Raw genomic sequence first — 26,238 nt, 5'->3', positions numbered from 1 at the left:
TAGAAAGATTGCCCTGATAAGTGAAAGGATGGAAGAATGACTATTGCAGAGGTCTAGGTGAGAGGTGAAAAGGCTTTGACCTTGGGAGAGAGGCTCTGGGAATAATCAGGAGAGTGGATTTAGTTTTTTACTAGTGGAATATTATTGAAAAAAAATTTTTTAAGTGGGAGGAGAGGAGATAGACTCCCTACTTGTGCCCCAACAGGGGTCCACCTGGCAACCCTTTTCTGGGGCCGATGCTTGAATCAACTGAGCTATCCTCAGAGCCAGGGGCCTATACTTGAACCAGTTGAGCCACTGGCTGCATGAGGGGACAAGAGAGAGAAAGGGGAGAGTAAGGGAGAGAGAAGCAGGTGGTGCTTCTCATGTGTGCCCTGACCAGGGATAGAACCCGGGACATCCACCCGCTGGCCTGATGCTGTATCCACTGAGCCTGGGCCTTGACATGATTTTGGATGAGGACTTTTTTAGGGTAAGTCTGGGGAAGGCTCATTATCTGTCAAAAGAACACACTAGCAAATCTGCACAGTATTGTCAAACTATCAATATATATTAATGGTATCAAAGTATATTGTTCATTAGCATCAGATCTGGTTCAGTTTGAAGGAGAACTTGGAGATTAATTAGACTGAAATTTATAACTGTCAACATTATTGATCTAAGCCTGTTGGAAGTATTTCACTTCCACTCTCAGAAACTTGGTATTAGAAATTTAGAATTGGAAAAGATTGCAGAGATTATCAAGTCCACAGTGGCAAATACATTGTTTTTATGTGCCAATTCAGGTTTGAAGTACTTCTAGAAGCAATGTGTTGAGAATCATTTTGGTCATATGGGTTCTCTGGGAAAGTGAGTTATGATTGATTGGTGATACTACCTATGGACACAGTTCTCTTGTGGGAGGTATATGTGTCAGGTATATGCTATTCTTAGACTAGTCCATCCTCTTAGTTTTGTTTTTTTTTAAGAAAGTCCTGAGCAAGTTGGATTATTTATCTAAAACTAGTTAAGATTCAGAGCTTGAACTAGAACCAAGTTTTTTAACTCTTTTCCAGTGTACCGAGATGGATTTGTGCTACTAAAGAGCTTTTGGTATGAGACCAAAAGAAAATAAAAGAGTTTCTAGTCTGTCTCTTGACTGTTTTAGGCAAGAATTTAGCAAGGAACTTTGGAAGTAAGTTTTTTTTTTTTTTAATTTATTGATTGATTTTAGAGAAACAGAGCAAGGCAAAGATGGAGAGAAATAATGATTTGTTGTTCCACCTATTTATGCCTTCATTGGTTGATTCTTTTTGTTGTTGTTTGAGAGAGAAAGAGAGAAGCATCATCAACTCGTAGTTGCATCACTTTAGTTGTTCATTGATTGCTTCTCATATATGCCTGGATGGGTGTGAGGGGTGCGCCCTCACGCTGAGCCAGTGACCCCTTGCTCAAACCAGTGACCTTGGACTTCAAGCCGGTGACCATGAGATTATGTTCGTAATTCCATGCTTAGCCCCCATGCTCAAGCTGGTAAACCTGAGTTCAAGCTAGATGAGCTCACACTCAAGTTGGTAATTTTGAGGTTTTGAACCTGGGACCTCAGCATCACAGCTTGACACTCTATCTACTGTGCCACTGGTCAGACCATTGGTTGGTTCTTTTATGTGTCCTGACTGGTGATTGAACCCATAACCTTGGTATATTAGGATGATGCTCTAACCAACTGAGCTACCCGGCCAGGACTAGAATGAAGTTTTGTTGTATTTAGGCCCTGGCCGGTTGGCTCAGTGGTAGAGTGTCAGCCTGGTGTGTGGATGCCTTGGGTTTGATTCCGGTCAGGGCACACAGGAGAAGTGCCTATCTGCTTCTCTACCCCTCCCCTTCTCCATTCTATCTCTTTTTCCCTCCTGTAGCCATGACTTGGTTGGAGCATGTTGGCCCCGGGTGCTGAGGATAGCTCCATAGTCTCATCTCAGGCACTAAAATAACTCGGTTGTAGAGCAACAGAGCAATGGCCTCAGATGGGCAGAGCATCGCCTGGTTCGGGACTTGCGAGGTGGATCCCGGTTGGGGTGCATGTGGAAGTTTATCTCGGCCTCCCTGCTTCTCACTTAAGGAAAAAAAAAAGAGAAAATTTTGTTGTATTTATTCTGGATTAATAAGTTTGTGTTAATAATAATAAATAGTTACCTTTTTGTTCTTTTTTTTAAAACTTTTTTTCTTGGTTCTAAATCTCAATTTTGGATTTTGGGGATTGGTTTCCTTTGTATGAGTTAAGGCAAAGGTGTATAACGTTTATTTTTTTTCTGTATTTATAGCACCTAGCCAAATTCTGGGCTTTTAATAAGCTCTCAGTAAAATCATGTTGATTTTTGTGGCTGTAAATGACACTGGCTTTGAGTCAATATAAATTAACAAGAGGGGGTTGGGGATTTGAATTGCAGCATTCTCTGGTCGGGAGGTTGGCCCTCAGCTAGAAATATTGGGTTGGAAACTTGCCTCACAACTAGAAGTACATAGTTAACCAGAAGCTCTTCCTGCTTCTGTCCTTCTTGTCTAGCAGTCACTGTCCTTGGAAAACTGCTGCCTCTTGGCTCTTTTGCTTCTTTTAAGAACTCACTATAGGCAGATCCTTGGAGTATTTGCTTTTTTTATCCCTAGAATCAGGGACTGTTTTTACGGTGACTCCAATAAGTAGAGTATGTGTTTATATGGCCATTCTCATTTTGACATGTAGCCATCATACCCGGATGTACATTACCCCACACTATGTACGAGTTATTTTCAACTACTCTCCTCATCCTGCCTGACCTATTTACAATGATCTATCCAATGAAACTTTAAAATAAAAGATGTGCTGTCAGATTCACAAGGTCATTGCTAATTTGATGCATTTAACCATAGATGCAATGTGTTAATGGACCCTTCTTCTGCTCTCAGGTAACATGCATTTAACAGCGGCCTTCTGGAGACAACGCCTTAACCCAAAGAAGTGACTTGAGTCTTGATAGGTGAGAACTTCAGGTACGGTGGCATGCCTGTGAGAGAGATTGTGGCACAAGAATGGTGCAGAGGGTGATCCTGGGTCACATAACCGCTGTGGGAGGTTGGATAGAGAGCACTGCTGGTTCTGGCTGCATCAGTTGGCTGAAGAAGTAGGCAGCTTCTACCTAGGTATGAGAGCCAGAGCCTCCTTAATGAGCAGTAGCATACGAGCCACACCGTGCTCTACATGTGGGTCCTCTGACACTTCTGTTTTTCTAGCTCCCTTAGTTATAACACACTTTTCCCATTTGTGCTGTTTTATAAACATTTATCTCTGTGTACTTATCTAGGCGTGTGTATAATAAAAAAAGTGTATGAATTTAAAAAAAGGCAACATGGTGTAGTAGAAAAGGAATGGAAGATTGGAAAGAAAAGGTCTGGGTTCTGGTTTGATATTTGCCGCTGTGTGACTTTTTGCAGATTATTAAATCTTGCCAGGACTCAATTTATATCTGTAAAGTAGATCTATTGCTTCTTACCTGTCTCCCTGGCATTGTGAGGATTAGATAGAATAATATATGTTAAATTTTTAGAAAAAAATAAGCTGATAACATAAGACATCTTAATCTACACGGTAGAAGAAGTTGGCTTTTTTTTTTTTTTTTAAGCCAAAGAGAGACAGGCAAGAAGGGAGAGAGATGAGAAGCATCAATTCTTTATTGTGACACCTTAGCTGTTTATTGATTGCTTTCCCATACGTACCTTGACCAGGGGCTACAGCAGAGTGAGTGACCCCTTGCTCAAGCCAGTGACCATGATGTCTGGTCTATGGTCCCATGCTCAAGCCAGCAATTCCACGCTCAAGGCGGCAACCTTGGGGTTTCAAACCTGGGTCCTCTGCATCCCAGTCTGATGCTCTATCCCTTGTGCCACTGCCTGGTCAGGCAAGTTGGCAATAATACTGAAAAGGAAGACATGAGGACAAGACAGATTCACTTTATTTTTTAATTTTTATTTTTAAAAGACTTTATTGATTTTACAGGAGGAGGGAGTGAGAAGTTCAACTCATAGTTGCTTTACTTTAGTTGTTCACTGCTTGCTTGTTGCTTGTTGTATGTGCCTTGACCGGGTAAGCCCAGGGTTTTGAATTGGGGACTTCAGCGTTCAGGTCAGTGTTCTATACACTGCACAGGTCAGGCAGATTCACTTTAATTTAAAAGATCAGAACAGAGCCTGACCTTTGGTGACGTAGTGGGTAAATTGTCGACCTGGAATGCTGAGGTCTCTGGTTTGAAACCCTGGGCTTGTCTGATCAAGACACATACGATAAGTAACTACTAGGAGTCGGTGCTTCCCACTCCTCCCCACCCCCTTTTCTCTCTCTGTCAAAATCAGTAAATAAAATATTTAAGAAAAATTAAAAGATCAACCTGAATAGGAGGTGGCACAGTGGATAGAGCATGAGGCTGGAATGCAGAAGACCAGGTTTGAAACACCGAGGTCGCTGACTTGAGCGTGGGCTCATCTGGCTTGAGCGTGGGATTGCTGGCTTGATTGTGGGGTCATGTCTATGATGGTCGCTGACTTGAACCCAAATGTCGCTGGCTTGAAGACCAAGGTTGCTGGGTTGAGCAAGGGGTCAATTGCTCTGCTGTAGCTCCCTGGTCAAGGCACATATGAGAAAGCAATCACTGAACAACTAAGGTGCTGCAATAAAGAACTGATGCTTCTCATCTCTCTCCCTTCCTTTCTGTCTGTCCCTATCTGTCCCTCTCTCTGTCTCTATCTCAAAAAAAAAGATCAGGCCTGACCAGGCGGTGGTGCAGTGGATAGAGCGTCAGAATGGGATGCAGAAGACCCAGGTTTGAGACCCTGAGGTTGCCAGCATGAGCATGGGCTCATCTGGTTTGAGCAAGAATAAAGCTCACCAGCTTGAACCCAAGGTTGCTGGCTTGAGCAAGGGGTTACTCGGTGTGCTGTTAGTCCCCTGGTCAAGGCACATACGAGAAAGCAATCAATGAACAACTAAGGTGTCGCAACGAAAAACTGATGATTGATGCTTCTCATCTCTCTTGGTTCCTATCTGTCTGTCCCTATCTATCCCTCTCTCTGTCTGTCACACACACACACACACACACACACACACACACAGATGAGGAGAGAGAAAAGGAAGAATGCTGGATTAAAAAAATTAGCATAGAAAAAAAAACAAGCAGTAAGAGAATAGGGAATGAGTGAAGTAGAACAGATGAATTGGTAGATGAGAAAGCTAAATAGGAAGAGAGTGGCCCCTTTCATTTGCTTGATTTTTACCTTGCTACTATTTGTTGTCATTGTCATTGCTACTTCCTTCACATAAATGTTCCATCCACATGGTCCACCATACGTAGATTGCTTCGTTGAAAACATCAGTGCTTATTATTCAATCATCTTTGTGCCCTTTGTGTTTATTTTTTGTTAACTAATTGTTCTATACATTCTTTTTTTGTTTGTTTTATTTGTGATAGAGAGAGTCGAGGACAGACAAGAAGGGAGAGAGATGAGAAGCATCAATTCTTTGTTTTGGAACCTTAGTTATTCATTGATTGCTTTTTTTTTTTTTTTTTACAGGGACAGAGAGAGAGTCCGAGAGAGGGATAGACAGGGACAGACAGACAGGAACAGAGAGATGAGAAGCATCAATCATTAGTTTTTTGTTGCGCGTAGCAACACCTTAGTTGTTCATTGATTGCTTTCTCATATATGCCTTGACCATGGGCCTTCAGCAGACTGAGTAACCCCTTGCTTGAGCCAGAGACCTTGGGCTCAAGCCGGTGAGCTTTTGCTCAAACCAGATGAGCCCACGCTCAAGCTGGCGACCTCCTTGGGGTCTCGAACCTGGGTCTTTCCGCATCCTAGTCTGACGCTCTATCCACTTCGCCACCGCCTGGTCAGACTGATTGCTTTCTTATATGTGCCTTGACCAGGAGTTGGGGGGGAAGCTACAGCAGACTGAGTGACCCCTTGCTCAAGCCAACGACCTTGGGCTCAAGCTAGTAAGCTTTGCTCAAACCAGATGAGCTTGCACTCAAGCTGGCAACCTCGGGGTCTCGAACCTGGGTCCTCTGCGTCCCAGTTCAATGTTCTGTCCACTGCGCCACCGCCTGGTCAGGCTGCCCTATAAATTCTTAAGAGACGAAGACTATGATTTGCTTATTATGGTGTCCCAGGCCAGTGTTAAAATCAAATGTGTGCTTAATCTGTTCTTTTTTATAATTATGGAGAGAAAAGGAGATGGTGGGTTTTGTGAGAGATACTAGGAAAGGGAATGAGTAAGAGGAAAAGTTCATAAACAAGGGATGGTTAAAAGGAAGAATTCTTTTTTTTTTTTTTGTGGCAGAAAGAGAGGGACAGATAGGGACAGACAGACAGGAAGAGAGAGAGATGAGAAACATCAATTCTTCGTTGTGGTCCCTTAGTTGTTCATTGATTGCTTTCTCATATGTGCCTTGACCAGGGGGCTACAGCAGACCGAGTAACCCCTTGTTCAAGCCAGCGACCTTGGACTCAAGCTGGTGAGCCTTGCTCAAACCAGATGAGCCCGCGCTCAATCTGGCGACCTCTGGGTTTCGAACCTGGGTCCTCCATGTCCCAGTCCAACACTATTCACTGTGCCACCACCTGGTCAGGCAAAAGGAAGAATTCTTATAATCTGACAATGAAAAGGAAAGACATGAAAATGAAAACTACAGCCTGACCTGTGGTGGCACAGTGGATAAAGTGTCGACCTGGAATTCTGAGGTCGCTGGTTCAAAACCCTGGACTTGCCTGGTCCAACTGTGAGTTGGTGCTTCCTGCCCTTCCCTCTCCTCTTTCTCTTTCTCTCTCCTCTCTCTCAAATCAGAAGTAAAATCTTAAAAAAGAAAATGAAAATTACATATGTAGAGCAAAAGGGAAAAGGAGATGTTGTTATCTGCAGTAAGGAACAAGGCAGCTTTCATTTGTTTAATGGTGATGTAATACCTCACAAAAACTTATGTTCTGGGAAAGATCATTCTCTGCACTAAATTTCTTTAAAATATTTTTAAAAATATCTACTTCATCCTGAGCTCACAAAGTAGTTCTTTGTGGAAAGAACTGGACCAACATTCAGAGGACCTGGGTTCTAGCCTTGGATTGCTTGTTACTAAATCCTCTGATCTTGGGCAATTCACTGAGTCTCTCTGGGCATCTGTTTCTTCACTTGCCTATTCCAAGTATTGAATGTGATCCTTCGGGTTCCTTCTAGCTCAGCTTTGATTATACTTAGGCTTCATGTGGCTCGCTAATTTTTCAGGCCTTTGTTGATATCAATATAGGACAGGTCTTTGAAATACCTAATACTGGCACTTCTCAAACTATCCAGTGCTTTATAATTGAGTAGCCATTTTAAGTTCTACTTTAAACATTAGTGGTAAGAGAGACTTGTATGGAACCTAAGTATAGATTTTTTCTTTTTAAGTTACAGAGAGGGGCAGATAGGGACAGACAGGCAGGAAGGGGGAGAGATGAGGAGCATCAGTTTTTTGTTGTGGCACCTTAGTTGTTCTTTGATTGCTTTCTCATATGTGCCTTGACCAGAGGGCTACAGCAGAGTGAGTGACCCCTTGCTCAAGCCAGCGACCTTGGGCTCAAGCCAGCAACCCCGTGCTCAAGCTGGTGAGCCTCTGCTCAAGCTGGATGCAACCTCAGGGTTTTGAACCTGAGTCCTCCACATCCCAGTTCGACGCTCTATTCACTGTGCTACCACATGATCAGACGGGAAAAGTTTTTTTCTTTAATTGATTTGAGAGAAAGAAATGAAACGGGAGAGAGTGATAAGCATCAATTCATGATTGCTTTTCCTTAATTGTTCATTGATTGCTGTCATACATGGTTTGATTGGGGGAGGGGGACTTCAAGCCGAGCCAGTGACCTCAGGATCATGTTGATGATCCTGTGCTCAAACTGGCAAGCCCCGTGCTCAAGCCAAGGAGCCCGGCAACCTCGGGGCTTCAAACCTGGGACTTGAGTGTTCTAGGTTGATGCTCTGTCCCTTGTGTCATGAACAGCTAGGCGGGAATTTTTTCTTTTAAAATAAGAAAAGAAAGAATCCAGAAATGCCATTTTTATTTAGGTGAACTTGGGTTTGCTTCTTAGTCATTTGTGCAAAGAAAGAATAGATTCTAAAATCTAATCCTTGGATTCCTTGTTTCAGGGAATCAGTTTAGTTGGTCACAGAGGAAAGGATAGTCTAAAGGAGTCATAGTAGGGTTAATAACCATGTATACTGGAGTTAGATTGCCTCATTTTGAATTTGGGCTCTACCATGTGTTGATAGTATGACTTTGACCCAAGTTGCTTAACTTCTTTGTGCCTTTGTTTCCCTTGTTTGTAAATTAGGAATAGTTGTCTCACAGTAAGCATGAAATGTTAACTTCTATTATTGTTAATTTGTCACTAACATCATTACCACCAACCTTGTCATTCTGGAAATTATCAATTTGTTAATTAGTAAGCTTATTTAGGGTGAGCATTATAAATTCACATACTTGTAAGGGCTAAGGGCTAGCTGAACATTTTAAGTAGTAATGATAATCATATCAGGACTGAAGTGAATGAGGGAATTTATGCCCCTCCAGTGGGGCAGGTGTTAGGCAGTTTGGACTGATTTTTTTTTGTAATGAGGTAAAATTTACTATTTTAAACCATTTTAAAATATATAATTTATTGTTGGTTCACTATTGGTCTAGTGGAGAGTATAGACTGAGTGTGGTCTGAACATCTTAACTTTTTTCTAAAGAGAAGCTGGAAATCCACATTTTGTGAGAGATCTTTATTTTTAATGTTGGCAACTTATGATTTCATAATATAAACACTGTGGGCCAAACAAATCACTGCTGTGGGCTGAATGTGTCTTGTGGGTTACCGCTTTGCAGCCTCTAAGCTGAGGCTTGACTTTTTCTTTTTTTTTTTTTTGTATTTTACTGAAGCTGGAAACTGGGAGAGACAGTCAGACAGACTCCCGCAAGCGCCCGACCCGGATCCACCTGGCACGCCCACCAGGGGGTGACGCTCTGCCCAACAGGGGGCGATGCTCCGCCCCTCTGGGGCGTCGCTCTGCCCTGACCAGAGCCACTCTAGCGCCTGGGGCAGAGGCCAAGGAGTCATCCCCAGCGCCCGGGCCATCCTTGCTCCAATGGAGCCTTGGCTGCGGGAGGGGAAGAGAGAGACAGGGAGGAAGGAGGGGGAGGGGGTGGAGAAGCAAATGGGCGCCTCTCCCATGTGCCCTGGCCGGGAATCGAACCCGGGTCCCCCGCATGCCAGGCCGACGCTCTACCGCTGAGCCAACCGGCCAGGGCCTGAGGCTTGACTTTTTGCAGCATAACCCGTATTCCTGGCCCTCTGGGAAGAAAGTTTTTATCCACATAAAGATTTAATGGTTCAAGCAGTACATCAGTAGTCTAGGGCTGAATGAGGGGTATGCAGAATAATTATTAAGGCAGAATAATTATTTAAGACTGGGATTCAGAATGGGTAAAAGGTGCCAAGGAAGAAATGGACTTGAGATGGTGGAAGTACAGTGAATAGATAGATTGGATTTAGATGTCTGAAGAGGTTTTGTGTTAGCCTGTAGTAGGAGAAAGTTTAGAGAAATTAAGAGACTAACCTTTTTGTATGTATGTGTGACAAAGACAGAGAGGAACAGATAGGGACAGACAGGCAGGAAGGGAGAGAGATGAGAAGCATCAACTCTTCTTTGTGGCTCCCTAGTCTCCTTAGTTGTTCATTGATTGCTTTCTCATATGTGTCCTGACTGAGGGGCTACAGCAGAGCAAGTGACCCCTTGCTCAAGCCAGCGACCATCGGGTCATGTCTATGATCCCACACTCAAGGTGGTGAGTCCCCGCTCAAGCCGATGACCTCAGGGTTTTGAACCTGAGTCCTCCATGGCCCAGTCTGACACTCTATCCACTGTGCCACTGCCTGGTCAGGCAAGACTAGCCTTCTTATGTTGGGATAACCTTAAGTCCTACTAGCTGAGAAAACCGAGTAGTATTTTATTAAGATTTATTTTATATCATTTGACTGTATTTATTAGGGTTGATGGAGTCTGGAGGCAGGGAGACTATCCTAAGGAGGTGGTAATGATAATAGGAAGGGAGAAAAGTTTACTTGCTCATTTATTTAATTTTTAGCAAGACACAGGAAGGAAAAGAGATGAGAAGCATCAGTTCTTCCTTGCAGCACTTTAGTTCATTGATTGCTTTCTCATACGTTCCTGATGGGGTGGGGGGCTCAAGCTAGTGACCTTTGGTCTTCAAGCCAATATCCATGGGATCATATACATGATTCCATGCTCAAGCTGGCAACCTCGTGCTGAAACCAATGACCTTGGGGTTTTGAACTTGAGACCTCAAGGACCCAGGTCAATGCTCTATGCACTGCTCTGCTTCTGGTCAGGTGAGAAAAGCTTTTATTAGAGACAAATGCTTGTATTTGGGTCACCCTGTGACCGTGGGACCCTGCAGCAGATAAGAGACCAGTTTTGAAAGATTTTCTTCTATTCATTTTTTATTTTTACTTTTTAATTTTTTTTATTTTTATTTTTTGTATTTTTCTGAAGTTGGAAACGGGGAGGCAGTCTGACACACTCCTGCATGCGCACGACCGGGATCCACCCGGCATGCCCACCAGGAGGCAATGCTCTGCCCATCTGGGGCGTTGCTCTGTTGCAACCAGAGCCATTCTAGCACCTGAGGCAGAGGCCATGGAGCCATCCTCAGTGCCCGGGCCAACTTTGCTCCAATGGAGCCCTGGCTGCAGGAAGGGAAGACAGAGACAGAGAGGAAGGAGAGGGGGAGGAGTGGAGAAGCAGATGGGCGCTTCTCCTGTGTGCCCTGACCGGGAATTGAACCCAGGACTCCTGCACACCAGGCCGATGCTCTACCACTGAGCCATCCTGCCAGGGCCTTCTATTCATTTTTTTTTTTTTAATTTTTATTTTTTTTTTATTTTTTATTTATTCATTTTAGAGAGGAGAGGGAGAGACAGATAGAGAGAGAGAGAGGAGAGACAGAGAGAGAGGAGGGGGGGAGGAGCTGGAAGCATCAACTCCCATATGTGCCTTGACCAGGCAAGCCCAGGGTTTTGAACCGGCGACCTCAGCATTTCCAGGTTGACGCTTTATCCACTGCACCACCACAGGTCAGGCTGTTTTTTTGTTTTTTTTTAATTTATTCATTTTAGAGAGGAGAGGGAGAGACAGAGAGAGAGAAGGGGGGGGGGGGAGGAACTGGAAGCATCAACTCCCATATGTGCCTTGACCAGGCAAACCCAGGGTTTCGAACCGGCAACCTCAGCATTTCCAGGTTGACACTTTATCCACTGTGCCACCACAGGTCAGGCCTTCTATTCATTTTTTAAAAACTGGGGTATGTGAGGACAATACTTTGTGTACAGGCAATCCCTCTTTTTTCATGTTGTGAATCTTTCTTCATCACTTTCTCAGCCCCAGCACACTCCGTATCGATGGATCACATACATTGTCTTATGATTTTCCAGTTTGCACAGGTAGAAAGAAGAGGAAGCTCTTAATGTGCTATATAAATAGTTGATGGTTAATTATCAGTATAACTAAATATTAATGCTGCCGCCTCTGTCAGACTATTTTTTTAAATTAATTATTTATTTATTTATTCATTTTAGAGAAGAAAGGGAGAGACAGAGGGAGAGAGAGGGGAGAGATAGAGAGAAGGGGGGGAGGAGCTGGAAGCATCAACTCCCATATGTGCCTTGACCAGGCAAGCCCAGGGTTTCGAACCAGCGACCTCAGCATTTCCAGGTCGACGCTTTTATCCACTGCGCCACCACAGGTCAGGCCAATTTTTTTTTTTTTTACAGAGACAGAGAGAGAGTCAGAGAGAGGGATAGACAGGGACAGACAGGAAAGGAGAGATGAGAAGCATAAATCATTAGTTTTTCATTGCACGTTGCAACACCTTAGTTGTTCATTGATTGCTTTCTCATATGTGCCTTGACGGCGGGCCTTCAGCAGACCGAGTAACCCCTTGCTTGAGGCAGCGACCCTGGGTGCAAGCTGGTGAGCTTTTTACTCAAACCAGATGAGCCCATGCTCAAGCTGGCGACCTCGGGGTCTCGAACCTGGGTCCTCGGCATCCCAGTTCGACGCTCTATCCACTGCGCCACTGCCTGGTCAGGCAGTCAGACAATTTTATAAAGTGTTCAGATGAATTAGGTAAATAGCAGGTCATCTTCTTTTTTTATTTCTTAATTTTTATTTATTAACTTTTAGAGAGAGAGGAAGGGTGGGGGGGACGTAGGGAGAGAGAGAGAGAGAAAAATTTGTTGTTTCATTCTTTTATGCATCCATTGGTTAATTCTCGTATGTGCCCTGACCGGAGATCGAATCTGCAACCTTGGCATATCAGGACTATGCTTTACCAACTGAGCTACCTGGCCAGGTCACTGTAGGTTTTAATTAAAAACTGTATTTTATGTATTTGGAAACGTGCTGAATGTAGCTACTGCTTTTCATTGCCCGAATGCTGCTGACAGTTATCAGCAGACCTCTCCTTCCCCTTTGTCTGCCCTTGAGGGTTGATCCCTGTTTGTTCCTGTATCTCCTCTTGCCAGGCTCTCAGGAGGAAATGGAGATGGAGTTCATGTGTTCAGTGTATCCTGTTCGTTTTTTTTTTTTTTACCATATAGATTGATGTTTCATTTCTTTTTCTTTTTAAGATTTTATTGATTTTATAAAGGGAGGTATGGGGAACGAGAAGTAGTTGCTTCACTCTAGCTGTTCATTGGTTGCTTGTCTTAATGTGCCTTGACGGGACAAGCCCAGGGTTTTGAACCAGTGACCTCAGCATTCCAGGTCGACACTCTAGTCATTGTGCCACCACAGGCCAGGTGATAAATTCATTTCTTCTTTTTTTTTTTTTTTTTTTTTTTTTTTTACAGAGACAGAGAGAGAGTCAGAGAGAGGGATAGATAGGGACAGACAGACAGGAACGGAGAGATGAGAAGCATCAATCATTAGTTTTTCATTGCGACACCTTAGTTGTTCATTGATTGCTTTCTCACATGTGCCCTGACTGCGGGCCTTCAGCAGACTGAGTAACCCAAGCTGGTAAGCCTTGCTCAAACCAGATGAGCCTGCGCTCAAGCTGGCGACCTCGGGGTCTCGAACCTGGGTCCTTCCACATCCCAGTCCGACACTCTATCCTCTGTGCCACCGCCTGGTCAGGCTGATATATTCATTTCTAAGGAACAATGAAAATGACGAACTTATCTGTCTTGATTTTTTTTTTTTTGTATTTTTCTGAAGTGAGAGGCAGAGAGACAGACTCCCGCATGTGCCTGACCAGTATCCACCCGGCATGCCCACCAGGGGGCAGTGCTCCATTGCAATTGGATCCATACTAGCGCCTGAGGTGGAGGCCATGGAGAGGTCCTCATTGCCCAGGCCAACTTTGCTCCAATGGAGCTTTGGCTGTGGGAGGGGAAGAGAGAGATAGAGAGAAAGGGGAAGGGTGGAGAAGCAGATGGGCCCTTCTCCTGTGTGCTCTGGCCAGGAATCGAACCTGGAACTTCCACACGCTGGGCTGACGCTCTACTGCAGAGCCAACTGGCTAGGGCCTGATTTATATTTTTTGTTTTTTATTATGGTAAAATATACATACATAAAATTTACCATTTTAACCATTTTAAAGTGTTTGGTTCAGTGAAATTAGGTATATTCACATTGTTTACTACTGTGCATCTCCAAAACTTTTTTATCATCAGAAACTAAAACTGTTACCATTAAACAATAACTTTCAACCCCTACCCCAACCCCTGGTAATCACTGTGCTACTTTTTTGTGTCTATTTAGAATTCTAGATACCTCATGTAAGTGGAATCATAATAATATTTTTTCTTTCTGTCTGGCTTATTTCACTTAGTATAATGTCTTTAAGACTATTATTATTATTATTTTTTTTTTTTTTTTTATTTTTTTACAGAGACAGAGAGAGAGAGTCAGAGTGTGGGATAGACAGGGACAGACAGACAGGAACGGAGAGATGAGAAGCATCAATCATTAGTTTTTTGTTGCGCATTGCGACACCTTAGTTGTTCATTGATTGCTTTCTCATATGTGCCTTGACCGCGGGCCTTCAGCAGACCGAGTAACCCCTTGCTTGAGCCAGCGACCTTGGGTCCAAGCTGGTGAGCTTTTGCTCAAACCAGATGAGCCTGTGCTCAAGCTGGCGACCTTGGGGTCTCAAACCTGGGTCTTCCGCATCCCAGTCTGACGCTCTATCCACTGCGCCACTGCCTGGTCAGGCTTTAAGACTATTATTGTTGTAGCATATGTCAGTTTCATTTCTTTTTGAGGCTGAATAATAGTCCATTTTATCTGTATACCACATTTTGTTCATCTGTTCATCTGTTGATGAACATTTGGGTTACTTCCATTGGCTATTTTTTGAATAATGATGCTATAAACATGGGTGTACAAATACAGTATAGATTTGTGTTCTTTTAATTATTTTTCTTTTTTTAATTGATTTTATTTTATTTATTTATTTATTTATTTATTTTAAATTTATTCAGCATATATTGACGGTGTACTGTTGCAAACATGGCTGAAATCTGAGCCTCAAGCATCCGGCTCCCTCTCTGAGCTCCCTTGAGAAGGAAGCCCTGAGCAGGGCCATCTCACACACCAGAGGGGACACAGGGAGGCACGGGGGACTACAGGAGATGGTGAAAAGTGGAGGGGAGGGAAGGGGAACATTCCAGGGAGACACACACACACTCCCACACACACACAGGCAAAGACCAGGGGCATCGACTTCTGCCCCACCTGGCGGCCGCAGAACATCAAGGAAAGACCCCGCGTGGAGACATTTCAGTCCATCCCATCATGAAGCGTCTGCCAAGAGGGCTGGGCCAAGGTCACTGGACTCCGCCTTCAGGGCACATTAACCCTGAGCCAAGGCAGCTTTGATGGCGGCTACCAGCTTCAGAAACTTGCTCTCGGTGTCCACATAGCCATCACCTCTCTGCTTGGAATGAACCAGCTTTCCCGCTACCATTACTTCAAAGAACCCTGTAACCTGGGGAGTCCCCTCGCCGCAGATGTCCAAGCGTCCAGGGAACTCATCTTCCAACTTCTTCTTGAGCTCAAGATACTTGGGCTTGTAGCCTCAAGCACCACAATACACGACTCGGACCGCGAGGGCCATGGCTCGCGAGCGTAGCACCCGCGGGAACACGGACCGACAGCACAGAGGACCGAACCAGCAGTAAAACCCTAATTGATTTTAGAGGGAGTAAGGGGGAGAGAGAGAGGGAGAGACAGGAACATCAGTTTGTTCCTGTATATGTCCTGACCAGGGATCAAACTGGCAACCTCTGTGCATCGGTATGACGCTACAACCAACTGAGCTATCCAGCCAGGGCACTTTTAATTATTTTTAGATGTATTCCTAGAAATAGAATTGCTAGATCATATGGTAATTCTATGTTTAATTTTTTCTTTTTTTTTAGAGAGAGAAGGGGAGGCAGAGACAGACTCCTGTATGTGCCTTGACCAGGCAAGCCCACTAGGGGGCGATATTTTGCCCATCTAGGGCCCTTGCTCCGTTGTAACAGGAGCCATTTTTTAACTCCTGAGGCCATGGAACCATCCTCAGTGCCTGGGGCCAGTTGAGCCATGGCTGCAGGAGGGGAGGAGAAAAGAGAGAGAAGTGAAAGGGGGAAGGGTGGAAAAGCAGATGGGTGCTTTTCCTGTGTGCCCTGGTCAGAAATCGAACCCAGGACATCCACATACCAGGCCAACACTCTACCACTGAGCCAACTGGCCAGGGATCCTATGTTTAAGTTTTTGAGGAACCACTATATGTACTGTTTTTCATAGCAGGTATACCATTTTACATTTATGCCAGCAGTGCACGAGTTTCCGTTTTCCACACCTATGTCAGCTAAGTCCTTTGCCCATTATTTAATTGTTCTATTTAATTTTTTTGGTGTCTAAATAATTTTCCAGGCTGCTGCCCATATCTTTTCTGCTTCGTGGTCTACTGCTATACCTCCTCCTTTCCTATTGTTGACAAAACTGCTAGACCTGGCAAGGTGGTGGCTCAGTGGATAGAACGTCAGACTGGGATGAAGGGGTCCCAGGTTTGAGGCCCCGATGTTGCTGGCTTGAGCGTGGTCTCACCAGCTTGAGTGTGGGGTCACTGACTTGAGTGTGGGATCATAAATATGGTCCCATGGTTGCTGGCTTGAGCCCAAAGGTCACTGGCTTGAGCAAAGGGTCACTCACTCTGCTGTAGCGCCCCCCTCCTTCCTGTCAAGGCACATATGAGAAAGCAATCAATGAACAACTAAAGTGCCGGAACAAAGAATTGATGCTTCTCATCTTTCTCCCTTCCTGTCTGTCTGTACCTCTCTCTGTCTCTGTCACACACACACACAAAAGCTACTGGAACCATTCTCTCTAATACATAGTCCCTCGGTAAATGTTTGATGATAACAGAGAGGTTAAAGGTGAAGGTTGGTTGGCACAGGACCTTCATTACATTTTTTGTTAGTTTTGGATTTCTGTATTCTTTTAACCATTTACTTGGTGGGGTAAACATTTATGAAGGATTAAGCTTTTAGGCAAGGAAGTTTTCCTGGGTCATTTGAATTTTACTTTGGAGAGGGAAAATACGAGATTTTTTTTTTTTTTTTTTTTTTTACAGAGACAGAGAGAGAGTCAGAAACAGGGACAGACAGACAGGAACGGAGAGATGAGAAGCATCAATCATTAGTTTTTCGTTGCGCATTGTGACTTCTTAGTTGTTCATTGATTGCTTTCTCATATGTGCCTTGACTGCGGGTCTTCAGCAGACTGAGTAACCCCTTGCTGGAGCCAGCGAGCCTGGGTCCAAGCTGGTGAGCTTTTACTCAAGCCAGATGAGCCCGCACTCAAGCTGGCGACCTCGGGGTCTTGAACCTGGGTCCTTCCACATCCCAATCCAACTCTATCCACTGCGCCACTGCCTGGTCAGGCAGAAATACGGGATTTTATTAGAAGAAATTAGATTCTTTTCGCCTGACTGTGGTGGCGCAGTGGATAAAGCGTCGACCTGGAAATGCTGAGGTCGCCGGTTCAAAACCTGGGCTTGCCTGGTCAAGGCACATATGGGAGTTGATGCTTCCAGCTCCTCCCTCCCTTCTCTCTTTCTGTCTCTCCTCTCTCTCTCTCTTTCTCTCCTCTCTAAAATGAATAAATAAAATAAAAAAATAAAAAAGAAATTAGATTCTTTTCTTAGAGGACTTGCTATTGTTAGTTTCCCTAAGAAAATATAAGTCAGTCTGAGTTATTCAAACAAAGGTTTTACCTGTTGTAATTCTGAGGGGGGGGAATCTGTTTCGGTCATTTTAGAGATTTACTTCTTTAAAAAAATTTTTTTTATATTGTCACAACATTTTACTAATATGCACATGTATAGTCAATATTTTTTTGTGTGTGTGACAGAAACAGAGGGACAGACAGGAAGGGAGAGAGATGAGAAGCATCAATTCTCTATTGGAGCACCAGGGTTGTTCATTGATTGCTTTCTCATATGTGCCTTGACCTGGGGGCTACAGCAGACCAAGTGACCCCCTGCTCAAGCCAGTGACCTTGGGTCCAAGCTGCTCAAACCAGATGAGCCCGTACTCAAGCTGGCGACCTCAGGGCTTCGAACTTGGTTCCTCTGTGTCCCAGTTTGATGCTCTATCGACTGTGCCATTGCCTGGTCTGGCTTTAATTTTTTTTTTTTTTTGAGAGAGAGAGAGAGAAGAAAAGGGAGAGATAGAAGCATCAATTTGTTATTCCTCTTAGTTGTACAGCCACTGATTGCTTCTCAGATGTGCCCTGACTGGGGCTCGAACATGCTCTCTCTACTGTGCCACCGGCCAGGGCCATTGATATACTAATTATTATTATTATTATTTTTTTAGTGAGGGAGAGAAACATCAGTCTGTTTCTGTATGTGCCCTGATCAGGGATCGAACCCTGAAACCTTTGTGTACCAGGATGATGCTCTAACCAACAGAGCTATCCATCCAGGGCTTAACTATGGTTTTTAAATCAGGAAATTGCACTGAGCAAGGCTAGAGCTCTCATTTTTTTGGCGATGTCTTCTCTTCTGATCTTGAAAAGTCCATTTAATTGGGTTGTGTGCCTTATTATTATCGACTTGTAAGAGGGGTTTTTTTGTGTGTGTGAATTCTAGATATAAATTCCTTATCGAATATGTGTCTTAGTTATATTTTCCCACCATTTTCTTTATCTTGTCACTTTTTTAATAATGCCTTTTCAAGAGAATTTCCTAATTTTGAAAAAGCTTAATTTCTCAAATTTTTCTTTTGTGGATGGTACATTTAGTGTCATTTGTAAAAATTCTTTGCTTAATTGGGCAATTTGTTTAACTTCCCTGGATTTCAGTTTGTTTTTGTTTTTTGTTTTTAAAGATTTTATTTATTGATTTTAGAGAGAGGAGGAAAGGAGTGAAAAGTATCAACTCCTTGTTACTTTGGTTATTCATTGGTTGCTTGTTGTATGTGTCTTCGGGATTTCGAACCAGCAACCTCAGCGTTCCAGGTCGACGCTTTATCCACTGCGCCACCACAGGTCAGGCTCAGGTTGTTTACTTGTGAGCATAAAAAAGATGTGTGTGGTGTTTTACCTTCTTTGGGATAATATTTGTATTAAATTCCTTTTTAGATTCAGGCAAAGTAGAGGGAATAGGTTTGGAATAGAATAACTAGTAAGGTGAAAGTCTTCACACCCAATTTTTTGGGGGAGGGTAGTATGGAATAGGCTCTGCTTTCATAATCCTATTTATTTCCTAAAGGTTAAGTGATAATTTGTCCCATCTTTCCTCCCACCAGTATTTAGGGCTCTTGGTGAAAAAAAAATTATCTCTTTAATATTTTTTTCTGGTTTTTAATCTGAATAACAGGGTTTTTTTTTAACTCATTTTAATAAAAATGGGTGAATTTGTTCCTTCAGCATACATATTACTCAGTAACTTATTTGTATTTACATCGTTTACTTGATAGTTCTTAAAATTTCAAAATGATATGAGAAAGGTTTGCTGGAAGATTGGGGATGGCGACCATCAAGGTCTTACATCTTGAGACTGCATGGATATATATATTTTTTAATTTTTTAATTTATTCATTTTAGAGAAGAGAGAGAGTAAGAGAGAGAGAGAGAGAGAGAGAAAGGGGAGGAGCAGGAAGCATCAACTTCCATATGTGCCTTGACCAGGCAAGTGCAGGGTTTTGAACCTGCGACCTCAGTGATCCAGGTCAACGCTTTATCCACTGCGCCACCACAGGTCAGGCTTGGATATTGATAGATGGTCAGAAATAAGTTTTGTGAGAGCCAGGAAATTCAGCTGTATAATTTAGGATGTATATCAGTACACAAGCATTGTTTGCAAAAGAACCATATAGCAGCACAACAAAGTTATATTTATTGTGGCATGTCAAATCCTTTAAAGTCTAGCAGTAAATAGTGAAAGTTAGGAAACAACTTGTATTAATAGTTAATATTAAAATGTTTGTTGGAAAGCCATTTGGAGAACAGGGAAAAATTGACTTCTGAAATACCTCGTACAGAGTTCAGACCAGCAAATGAATGCTAAAAGTTCAGTTTTGGTGCCAGTTTCCTTAAACTGTTTTTATACTATTGAACCTTGAAAGTTGTACCTTCCTGTTTTTCTCTTTGAATAAGATAATCATCTCTTTATGATTATTTTTTAGAGTCCATGTAGATAACTTTGTTTGGATAATGGGAAAGGAACTTTCAGTGGCACATGTTCAGAGCCAAGTTGTCACTATTGTGGGGGCAGTTAGTGACCCTTTGCTCAAGCCAGTGACCTTGGGCTCAAGCCAGCTATCTTGGGCTTCAAGCCGGTGACCTTGGGATCACATTGATGATCCCGCACTCAAACCAGCAACCTTAGGCTTTTTAAACCTGGGACCTCAGCATCCAGGGTTGACTCTCTATCTACTGCGCCACCACCAGTCAGGCAAGTGTTCCTAGTCTTAAAAAATCTTTGTTATGTGGCCTGACCTGTGATGGCGCAGTGGATAAAGTCTTGACCTGGAATGCTGAGGCTGCCGATTCGAAGCCCTGGGCCTGCCTGGTCAAGGCACATATGACAAGCAGTCTGTGAACAACTAAAGTGAAGTAGCTATGAGTTGATACTTCTCGTTCGCCTACCCCTACTTCTCCTCTCTCTGTAAAATCAATAAAAAATCTTTAAAAAAATCTTGGTTACATGAATCATGTTGTTTACACATGACGATTAACTCTTCCCTGATTGGAACTGTAGAAGATATGTTACAGTTTTTCATTTTGCATAATTCAATATCTATTTCTTTGTTCACTTTATTGGACAGATATTTAAGTATTTGCTGTATGTCAGGCACTGTTTTGGGGTTTGGGTTTCATCAGTGAACAATAAAAAAATCCTTGCTCACAGGGAGTTTATATTGTAAGCCAGAGGGTCAAAATCCATAAACTACCAAGCAAATTATATACTTAGTATGTCAGAAGGTGATTTATTCTAAAGAATAAGAAAATGATTAGGATAGAGATCAAATAGAATAAAGGTCCATAAGGGTAGAGCATGCTGGCATAACAAGGAAATAGGTTCCCTGGGTTAGGGGTAGAGGAGGAAAACGGAAGGAAGTAAGATCAGGAAGTTGGAAGCAGGTGCAACACACATGTTAAGTGTTTTAGGGCATTGTATGGAATTGGGCTTTTGTTAGTTTCAGTAAAAAGGGAAGCGATTTATGGGTTTTCAGTATTTTAAGAGTCATCCTGGTTGTGTTGAGAATAGGTACTGAAGTTAGACAAGGGTAGAAACAGGGAGACCTGTTAGGTCATTGCAGTAATCTAGGAGAGAAGCATAATCTAGGAAAAAGGTGGCTGTTAGAGTTGGCTCTGAATAGATTGATGGTAGAGGTAGTGAGAAAGGGTTGGATTCTGGATATATTTTGCAAATAGAGACAACAGAATTTGTCCTCAAGTTGAAAAGGAAATATGTATAAAAGAAAGGAGTCAAAGATGACTCCAAGGTTTTTAGCTTGAGCATCTGTAAGGATGGAGTTGCAATCAACTGACATAGTTTACAGGGAAGACGAGGTCAGTTTTGGATATGTTAAAGATTGTGGTGTCTTTCCATGATTACTCAAGTAAAGTGGTTTAGAGTCGAGGAGTGAAATCTAGGATTAGAGTCCTGACCTGAGGTGGTGCAGTGGATAAAGCGTCGACCTGGCAATGCTGAGGTCACCGGTTCAAAACCCTGGGCTTGCTTGGTCAAGGCACATATGGAAGTTGATGCTTCCAGCTCCTCCCCCCTTCTCTCTCTCTGTCTCTCCTCTCTCTCTCTCTGTCTCTGTCTCTCCCTTTCCTCTCTAAAAAAATGAATAAATAAAAAAATTAAAAAAAAAAGAAATCTAGGATTAGAAATGTAAAGTTGAGACTCTTTGGTATTTAGATGATACTTAAAACCATACTACTGAATGATATTTTGGGGGAAATGAGTATCGAGAGGTAAGAAGGAACCAATAACTTAGCCCTAGGACCTTATTCCAGCATTAACAGTGGAGGGGAAGAAATGTCAGAGGACACTAAGAAGGAACAGTGAGTGAGGTAGGTCATAAACCTAGAGAATGTGTCTTGGGAACTCAAGGGAAGAAGATAAACGTTGGAAGGAGGAATGATCAACCATGTCAGATTTTCCTGATATGTTGAGCAGATGAAAACAAAGACTTTTTTTTTTTTTAAACAGGGACAGAGAGAGAGTCAGATAGGGATAGATAGACAGAAACGGAGAGAGATAAGAAGCATCAGTCATCAGTTTTTTTCTTTGGGACACCTTAGTTGTTCATTGATTGCTTTCTCATATGTGCCATGACCGTGGGCCTTCAGCAGACCAAGCAACCACTTGCTCGAGCCAGCGACCTTGGGCTCAAGCTGGTGAGCTTTTGCTCAAACCAGATGAGCCCACGCTCAAGCTGGCAACCTCAGGGTCTCGAACCTGGGTCCTCTGTATCCCAGTCTGACGCTCAATCCACTGCGCCACTGCCTGGTCCGGCGAAAACAAAGAATTGACAATTATATTTAGCAATGTGAAGGACACTGGTTATTATGTGGGCTTAAATGGGATGTGGAAATGTCCAAGTTACCACTATTTACATCAGGGGTCCCCAAACTTTTTACACAGGGGGCCAGTTCACTGTCCCTCAGACCGTTGGAGGGCTGGACTATAAAATAAACTATGGACAAATCCCTATGCACACTGCACATATCTTAAAGTAAAAAACCAAAACGGGAACAAATACAATATTTAAAAGAAATAACAAGTAAATTTAAATAAAAAAACTGACCAGTATTTCAATGGGAACTAGGCTCCTCTCACTGACCACCAATGAAAGAGGTGCCCCTTCCAGAAGTGCGGCGGGGGCCGGATAAATGGCCTCAAGGGGCCGCGGGCCGTAGTTTGGGGATCCCTGATTTACATATTTCTTAAATGGGAATTTTTGATGTTTACAAGTGTTTCCTTTGCCGTGTTCAGGTGTGCAGTCCTATTGGTGGTATGTCTGGTGGTGGATCACAGCTTGGTTCAATGGGTAGCCTGACCATGAAATCACAACTGCAGATCACTGGTAAGTCTTAAAAGGAGCCACAACTTTACCCCCACGCTCCCGCAGCATAAAAAATAATCTTAAGGAAATCTTTCGTGGCTGTTATATATCAGGTACTGAATTAATATTTGCTTAATGAATGAACAAATGAATAAAAGTGTAGATATGTAAAAATTACATTTTTATTTCAGGATATTCTTGCATGTGTTAGTATTTCATTTCTTTTTATTGCCAAATAATATTTTATGTATGGACATACTATGTTTTATTTATTCATTTATCAGTTGATGGGTGTTTGGGTTGTTTCCACTTTTTGGCTCTTCTGAATAATGCTATGAATATTCATGTACAAGCTTTTGTGAAGATGTATATTTTCAGTCCTCTTGGGAATATATTTAGAAGTGCAGTTATGTTTAGCATTGTGAGGAATTTCAGATTCTCCAAGCATCTTGCATCATTTTACATTCTCACCAGCCATGTATGAGGGTTTTTCAACATCCTTGTCGATGTTGTTTTTTACTTTTTCATGGCAGACATCCTTGTGGGTGTGAAGTGGTATCTTGTGCATGTTTGATTTGCCTTTTTCCTTTTTTTGACAGAGATAGAGACAGTGGCAGAGAGAGGGACAGATAGGGACAAACAGGAAGGGAGAGAGATGAGAAGCATCAGTTCTTCGTTGTGGCTCCTTAGTCTCCTTAGTTGTTCATTGATTGCTTTCTTTTTTTTTTTTCACAGAGACAGAGAGAGAGTCAGAGAGAGGGATAGATGGGGACAGACAGGAAAAGAGAGAGATGAGAAGCATCAATCATTAGTTTTTCGTTGCGACACTTTAGTTGTTCATTTATTGCCTTCTCATATGTGCCTTGACCGTGGGGCTACAGCAGACTGAGTGACTCCTTGCTCGAGCCAGCGACCTTGGGTTTGAGCTGGTGAGTCTTGCTCAAACCAGATGAGCCCGTGCTCAAGCTGGCAACATTGGGGTTTCAAACCTGGGTCCTCCGCGTCCCAGTCCAATGCTCTATCCACTGCATTACCACCTGGTCAGGCTGATTTGTGTTTTTCTGATGGCTAATGATGTTGAACATCTTTTTCATGTGCTATTGGCCATTTGTATATCTTTTTTGGTGAGATGTCTGTTTAAATCCTTTGGTTGCTATTGTTAACCAATATCCCTGTTTCTTCCTCTAACCCTACTAACCAAGCATGTTGCTTTCAGGTTAATGTTCTTAACCTGCCACCTGATGTTGCATTCCTGCTCAGAAAACCTCAGTGCTTTTCTCTTCACTATTGTATAGAATTTCTTTAGCCTGGGTTAAGACCTTACTAGTCTGGCTCCATATGGTCTCTTTGTAGATCTTTGTGTGTGTGTGTGTGTGTGTGTATACATATATATATGTGTATATATATATGATTATTTGCACTAGTAAAAGTAAGTCACTGGATTGTCTTCAGAAGTGCATGTGTCTCTATCACATAGTGAAACTTCAGTTGCTGCCCCATAAATTTAATGGCATTTGTTGAGTATAGAACAATCATCATCCTCTGTATGTTGTTTTAGTTTCTACTATACCTGGTTTATACACATGTATGGATTATGAATTATTAGACCAAAAACTATAGCCTTGTATTGTCCTCTTCAAAACCTAAAAAGTGATTAAATATATAAAAGTAACATTTTATTAAGATGACAAGATCTAAAATTTATTTTTCAGAATTCCTTCACTAACTCCAATTAGTGATTTCTAATGAAATATATTAATTAAAAATATTTATTATTATTTTGCTAGAGTCCATTTCTAATTATTTCCCCTCTCTCCATCCTCAAGCTAGCCTGAATAGCTGATTTAATTTGGCCAGGCTTCTTATGGCTTTTCTTTTTTGGGGGGGGACAGGTTAATGTTGAGACCTTTAATTAGAATAATCTTTTAAAAAGTCCTTTAATTTTTATTTTTTTATTTTATTTTTATTTTTTATTCATTTTAGAGAGGAGAGAGAGACACAGGGTATTCTTTTAGACTTTCTTTGCATAAACTATCTTATTTGCTATCATCATTATTATATTAGTAAGAAAGATATTTTTAAATTTATTTATTGATTTGAGAGATACAAAGAGAGACATTGACTTGTTCCACCCATTTATGCATTCATTGGTTGAATCTTGTATGAGCCCTGACTAGGGCCCAAACCTGCAACCTTGGTATAGTGGGATGATGCTTTAACCAACTGAGCTACCCAGCCAGGTGAAAAATATTTAATAAAGGCCAGAATGTACCTTAAGAGACAAAATTCTCAGCCATTTAAAACTTTGAAGGGAGACAGGCAGACTCCCACATGCGCCCCAACCAGGATCCACCCTGGCAACCCCATCTGGGGCCAGTGCGTGAGTACTGAGCTATTTTTAGCACCTGAGGCTGATGTGCTCCAAGGGAGCTATCCTCAGTGGCTGGAGCCAAGCTTGAACCAATCAAGCCACTGGATACAAGAGGGGAAGAGAAAGAGAAAGAGAGAAAGGGTGACAGTAGAAGCAGAGATAAAACTTATCTATTTAGCAGATATATTATTAGCTATGAGATAAATGGAGAGCATAAGATAATAAACAATAAAGTGCCAAGTTGAATAGAGTCAGGTACCTTTCATAATTTTTTATTTTTTTAAGAGACAAACAGGGACAGACAGACAGGTAGGTAGAGAGATGAGAAACATCAGCTCTTAGTTGTGGCACTTCAGTTGTTCATTGATTGCTTTCTGATACGTCTTGTGGCCAGGGAGCTCCAGCTGAGCCAGTGACCCCTTGCTCAAGCCAGCGACCATTGCATCATGTCTGTGATCCCATGCTCAATCTAGCAACCTTGGGTTTCAAGCCAGTGACCATGATGTCATGTCTGTGATCCCCTTCTCAAGTCAGCGACCCCACGCTCAAACTGGTGAGCCTGCACTCAAGCCAGCAACCTAGGGGTTTCGAACCTGGGTCCTTAGCATCCCAGGTCAATGCCCTATCCACTGTGCAACTGCAAGTCAGGCCATATTCATTTTTTACCCAAAAGAGCAACTTTTTTGGCTTGCTTTTGATGCTAGGAACCACAGAGCTAAGTTTTTTTTGTGGGTTTTTTAATTTTTTTCACAAATTTCCTTAATGACATTGTATTTTACAGTTATAGTAATTGTTTTTATTGTAAGCTGCTTAAGCATCTTTCTTGAATTGAAGGCATAAATAGGTGAAGAAAGTAAATGCCCTGGGGCCTTTGCCAGCTAGCTTAGCAGTAGAGCATTGGCCTGGTGTGTAGAAGTCCCAGCTTCAATTCCCAGGCAAGGCGCACGAGAGAAGCACCCACCTGCTTCTCTACTCTTTCCCCTCTACTTTCTCTCTGTCTCTCTTCCCCTCCTGCAGCCAAGGCTCCATTGCAGCAAAGTTGTCCCCGGAGCTGAGGATGGCTCCATGGCCTCCGCCTCAGGTGCTAGAATGGCTTCGGTTGCAACAGAGCAGTGGCCTAGATGGGTAGAGCATCGCCCCCTGGTGGGCATGCCAGGTGGATCCCGGTTGGGTGCATGCGGGAGTCTGTCTGA

The 26,238-nt window shown here is 42.7% G+C and overlaps 2 protein-coding genes across 4 annotated transcripts in view; one reads left to right on the top strand and one right to left on the bottom strand.

The window, feature by feature from the left end:
* ITCH (itchy E3 ubiquitin protein ligase) overlaps positions 1–26,238 on the top strand; it is a 103,338-nt gene that overhangs the window by 3,557 nt on the left and 73,543 nt on the right. For 2 of the 3 annotated variants that reach the window (XM_066237936.1, XM_066237934.1), the window contains exons 2-3: positions 2,923–3,006; positions 22,605–22,695. Coding sequence is in view for 2 of the 3 variants with exons in the window: in XM_066237934.1 (XP_066094031.1) it covers positions 22,626–22,695 (70 nt within the window). In the remaining variant the exon portion in view is untranslated. The remainder of the gene's footprint in view (positions 1–2,922; positions 3,007–22,604; positions 22,696–26,238) is intronic. The other variant, XM_066237935.1, reaches the window with a different exon arrangement.
* Positions 14,573–15,279, bottom strand: SELENOW (selenoprotein W). The gene has a single exon (XM_066235244.1). It carries the CDS (start codon positions 15,216–15,218, stop codon positions 14,955–14,957), a length of 264 nt encoding a protein of 87 aa, XP_066091341.1. The 5' UTR covers positions 15,219–15,279; the 3' UTR covers positions 14,573–14,954.

The sequence above is a fragment of the Saccopteryx bilineata genome, chromosome 6, assembly GCF_036850765.1.
Source record: "Saccopteryx bilineata isolate mSacBil1 chromosome 6, mSacBil1_pri_phased_curated, whole genome shotgun sequence".
In the NCBI taxonomy this organism is placed as follows: domain Eukaryota; kingdom Metazoa; phylum Chordata; class Mammalia; order Chiroptera; family Emballonuridae; genus Saccopteryx; species Saccopteryx bilineata.
Note: the sequence above shows the minus strand (reverse complement) of the source record. Positions and strands in the feature narration are given on the sequence as shown.